At 36.8% G+C, this 5,558-nt stretch overlaps 1 protein-coding gene across 1 annotated transcript; it reads left to right on the top strand.

Annotated features, from left to right (window-relative positions):
* Positions 1–2,751: 2,751 nt before the first annotated feature.
* On the top strand, positions 2,752–3,381 carry LOC112525020 (NDR1/HIN1-like protein 6). Its single transcript, XM_025134965.1, has one exon. It carries the CDS (start codon positions 2,752–2,754, stop codon positions 3,379–3,381), a length of 630 nt encoding a protein of 209 aa, XP_024990733.1.
* The last annotated feature ends 2,177 nt before the right edge of the window (positions 3,382–5,558 follow it).

Here is a 5,558-nt window from a genome sequence, read left to right as displayed (position 1 = left end):
CAAAATGGGGAAGGTCGGCTACCGCCTTCCCCCCCCCCCCCCCCCCTTTCTTGCCACCTCAACCCAAACACATACATACACCTTACACATATGCACACACTCACACACACACACATATATATATATATTATATATACATATCCATCATCCAATAAACACACACACACACACATATATATATATATATATAAATATATATATATATATATATAACCAATTAATTCACAAATTTTCAAACCGGCATGTATCAATTACCATGTTATTACGTAATTATAAAATCTGATAATCACGTATAAATTACCTTGGGTAATAACCAAGATCTGGTTATCACAAAATGGGATATGAGATGGAGGTATTCTTCAAATCCAGAAATCGAATATAGGTTCCATCCTACTGCGGAAGACATTGTCGCCTCCACTTTAACCGTCGGTAAACGATTCTCTGACGTCGTTTAGCCATTCACTTCCTGGAGTTGATTTTATCGAGGAGCCAATGGTGGCCCTGATGCAGTTAATGTCGTTGTCTCCGCCATCCACCCCCTGTTCCAATACCAACGATGTCGTTATAGCAGGTTCCAGGAAATCGCATTTAAGATCTAAACCTAAACAACGAAAGCGATTTTATGTCATTGATTCCAGCGGCCATATCTTCGACGAGACGACGATGCAGCAGCTTTAGTTGTCGTCGGAAGAGAAGGCGTTTGTGCCTTTTAGTACGGAGCTTTTGTCAGTGATGCAATATATGATAAGGTCTAGAACAAAGAGGAGTGGGAATGTATATGCAACATGTGAGGAATGGTGGTAGGTTAGGAAACATCTTCTTCTTTTGCGATTGATTTGAGTTTTTTGTTTTCAAAAATTATGTTTGATTTCAAGGGGTGAAATAACATATAGACGGAAATTGCGTTTGGTTTCATGAGATGAAATAGCACATAAACGGAAATTGTGTTTGATTTCATTTGGTAAAATAAATTATAGATGAAAATTGTGTTTGAGTTTATGTGGTAAAATAACATATAGATGAAACACTATCATTATTAACCTTATAAAAAAATAACTTTTATATGATTCAGTTGGTAGTATGTGTTTCACTTGATGTATCTTTGCTAATAAAATGACGAGTATGCCATTTTCTAATTAAAAACAACTTTAAATTAAAATCATAGGATCAAAACTAAATTATGGCTTAAATCCGTTCTCACAGTTCTCAACTTTTTTATGGTTCTTATTTGATTACCGTCATATATATAATATATGTCAAATAAAAAGAATAAAGTGTTTATTTTTTAATACCATATATTTTGATTTTAAAAAACAAAACTTCAATTATTCTTGTTGGGATGCCACTGGTCAACGCATGTGAGATGACAACAGAAGCTTCATGGCTGCTCGAACATCTATTCTTGGCGTGATGCCGCTAGTCAAGAAATGTGATGGACTTGCGATTCTTGAAACGGTGTCTTAGTTGGGCAATTGAACTCGGATTCCAATGCATTATTTTCGAGCCCGATGCCCAACAAGTCGTCAAAGTCATTAACTCACTTGATGAAGACGACACAAAATACTGCTCAAACATACATTCTTGGCGTGATGCCGCTAGTCAAGGAATGTGATGGCCTTGCGATTCCTGAAGCAGTGTCTTAGTTGGGCAATTGAACTCGGGTTCCAATGCATTATTTTCGAGCCCAATGCCCAACAAGTCGTCAAAGCCATTAACTCACTTGATGAAGACGACACAAAATATGGTGAGATATTATCTCAAGGTGTCGCACGCTTCTCCACCTACATGACTCTTACTATGTCTGCTTCACTACATATGTAACAAGCTAATGAAGTGGCTTGCACACTTGTCCAGACTTCTCGTTTCACGTCTTGTCTTGTCTCCTATTTTGATTTGTCGGGTTCTTTTTTTTTATTAACCTAGATATCCAACCCGCTATGCGAGTCGACTAATCTTAAAACTACCATCTGCTTTGCAGATAGCCCAGAGTCACCGCATTTGTACCTCCGTGGTCACAAGGGGATTTTTATTCCTACTTGGATTTGAACATAAGACCTCCAGATACTTTTGACCTTTAGAGCCAAGCTCAAACCAATTAGGCACCATCCTTGTCGTTGATTTATTAGAGTTTTCTAACTCTAACATTTGTCTTTTAGAATCTCTTTATTGAATTTCTTTTGTCTTTAGGAAAAAAAGGATTCATTTAACTGTATTTTATAAGATTTGATATAAATATATATATATATATATATATATATGGTTGGGTTCACGTGAGACCAGTCTGTTTTCGTGAGACCCGTGAGACCACATGTTTACACGTAAACTTCACAGTAAAAACACTGTGAAGGTTTTAAAAAGTCGAACCTTCACAGCAAAAACACTGTGAAGGTTTTAAAAAGTCACCTTCACAGCATTTTTGCTGTGAAGTTTCAAGTGTAAAATACTGGTCTCACGGGTCTCACGAAAACAAGCTGGTCTCACATATCCCAAGTCTATATATATAAACATATATAAATCATACATATATTTATATATATATACATACACAAATACTGTATGCATATATAGAAAAGAAATAGGCCATTGATTTATGAATCTAAATATGGCCGTACAGATGCAAGAATGGGCAAAAACAATGGAGCCATTTCTCCATAGCCAGCCAACATCCACTTTCACGGCCACCCATCTCTAAAACAATCAAACACCATCTCTCTTATTCCACATTTTGATTCACCACCACCACCCGTCACCATGAGCGGAGGTTATGAAGAAAAAGGCTCCGGTGCTTGCTTACGTTGTATTTGCTGCTGTTATTGCCTCCTCTTCCTTCTAATCGCCATCGTAACTTTCGTCGCTTATCACTTCTACACCGTCGAGAAGCCAAAACCGCCTACCTACAATCTCCAATCCTTCAGCGTTAAAAATCTCGATCTTCAGTCCGATAACAGCCTCACAACCGAGTTCTCCGTCGAAGTTAAAACCAGAAATCCGAACAAAGACATCGGATTCATTTACGGTGCCGATAACAAAGTCTCCGTGCTTTACAACGATGTTGTCATATCTTCCGGCAAGCTTCCGGAGTTCAAGCAAGATCCTAAAAACACGACGGTGGTAAAGATCTCATTGGAAGGGACGAGTCCAAACGAGCCTGGCAGCCTTCAAGATGATGTAATAGGTAGTAAAGACAACGACGGGATTCCATTGGTCGTGAATGTGGAAGTTCCGATGAAGGTTTTTGTTGGAAAAGTTGAACTGATGAAGGAGTTTATGGCATATGTCAGCTGTGATTTGGTGGTGGATAATCTGGCAAAAGGGAAGACGATCAAGGTCGTGAAGAATGAGTGTGAACCAGATGTCGAATTTTTCAGAGATAAGAATTAATATATGTGTGTGTATATATATATATATATACATACATATATTGTGGTTCTGCAAAATGTGTGTGTGTTAATGGTCGGGGGGGATCGAAGAATGTTCATCACGACATTTATAACCTAGTTTAAAAAATCGATTTTAACGGTTTAATCGTTTATCAGTATTATAAATATCTGATAAACGAGTTACATATAGGTACGTGGATATAAAGGGTGGTTGTTTATATCGATTTTAGGGTTAGGTTACTCTTTTGATTTTTTTATGATTTAGGGTGTTGTTAGATACGATTAAGTTCGAATATTCTACAACAGAATTTCATAGGAAAGTATTGTATGAGAGTATCGAAAAAAGAGGTCATTTGAAACATGGTTCAAATAAATTGGGTTTTTTCTTTGTACGGTTTCATGAATTTCTCCAAAATTTGTGGTTTGTTAGGAGCGGTTTTCTTGGCTACAAGTTTCATATGTTTTCGGGGTGACTGGTGCCTTCGACGACATTGAGATGTCTTTGGCGATGTATATTTGTTCTAATTCTCGGTGGATCATCGTGTATGCATGTTTCATGCATGGAAGGTAACGTGAAAGGTCTAAGGACTAGGGTCTAGGGAGAATTTTGCACGAATTCCATAAAAAGTGTAATAATTATACATTAATAAAACTATACATGATCGAATGTAATTGTGTGCAAATATTATTTTGTTGATAAATTATGCATCATTAAGGGTACGTGTGGTATGCAGAGCCGGATGGAACAGGTGAGGACAGAACAGAACAGGCTTGTCCCATGCTTGGCGTGCCATTATGTGGAAGAGAGTAGAACTAACTAGAACAAGATTGGAGCACTTGTGTTCCACCCCTTACCCCTGGAACTAACTAGAACAACATCTGATGTACCAAAGTACCCTTAAACCTAATACACTTTCTCCTTCATGCTTCATGCCTACAGATCGACTTCGCCTCCCTCGTCTGGACTTCTCTTCCCTCGATGGACTTCACTCCTACTACAGAAAATCGAAATCGTTCAACAAGGTAATCGATCTATTCTCTCTTCTTCCATTGACCTGCTGATTTCTCTCTTGGACCGTCGATTTTTGACGTAATCGACATCGAATCCACACATGGCGACTGGAAACACATCGAGTTTGTGACTAGAAACCATCAATTTTTAACTGGAACCACTCGACTTCTTACTGGAAACACATCGATTTTTGACTGGAAATCAATCGATTTTGTGACTGGAAACTATCAACTTTTGAATGGAAACCATCGATTTTGTATTGTAACTTCATCGATTTTTCGTACGCAATTGATGCAATGTATCAACCTATATCGTATGAAATCAATAAGTAATTTGATGTAACTGACTCAATGTTGTTAGCATTTCGTCTATGTGATTTATACCAGTGTGTTGCTCCATCCATGTTTTTCTTAACACCAGGGAACCCACCTTTCTTGATTACATAACTTTTCTTGAACATTTGTGGTTTTGTATTTTTTAATATTGTTTGATGATTTTCATTTAGATTTATTATTTGGTAAAATAACATTAAACAACTCACTAGGAGTAAACTGGTCATTTAACTTGTCTTGTCATGTCCAGTCATGTCTTACCAAATGCTGACAGTTGTGTTATCTTGTTCGGTCATGTTCTGTCATGTCATATTCTGCTTGCATACCAACCGCACCCTAAACAAATGTTGTGTTTTTCTATACACGAGGACAACATTGTTATACAATTATATGTCATCATATACATTGTGAAAGTAAATACATAAACAATTAATACCCTATTGAAAACGAATGCAATAATATGAATATCAAATTAAACATATAAAAACCTTTTTATAATTAGTTTACTTTCATTTTCTTGTCAAATTTTAAATTATTTTAGATTTAAAAAAAGAAGGAGAATTTGTTTCTCAATTTTAAAAATTAATTATTATTATTTTAAATAGATGTTAGTATTTCGAGATGAGATCAACATCAGACTGGTACTGAACCGGGATGGAACCGGTTGGTACTGAAAATTAATGGGACTAAAAACGAGGACCGAAACCGAACCGTATGTACATATTTGGCACCGGTTCGGTTTTGGTTTGAGAAATTCAGGACTAGGACCACTTGTGATAACCAGATCCTGGTTATTACCCAAGGTATTTAATACGTGATTATTTGTTTGAATAA

Source organism: Cynara cardunculus (assembly GCF_001531365.2).
Source record: "Cynara cardunculus var. scolymus isolate 2C chromosome LG 13, CcrdV1, whole genome shotgun sequence".
In the NCBI taxonomy this organism is placed as follows: Eukaryota; Viridiplantae; Streptophyta; class Magnoliopsida; order Asterales; family Asteraceae; genus Cynara; species Cynara cardunculus.
Note: the sequence above shows the minus strand (reverse complement) of the source record. Positions and strands in the feature narration are given on the sequence as shown.

Coding starts and splice junctions, on each gene's coding strand:
- LOC112525020 (XM_025134965.1), top strand. CDS start 2,752: ATGAGCGGAGGTTATGAAGAAAAAGGCTCCGGTGCTTGCTTACGTTGT.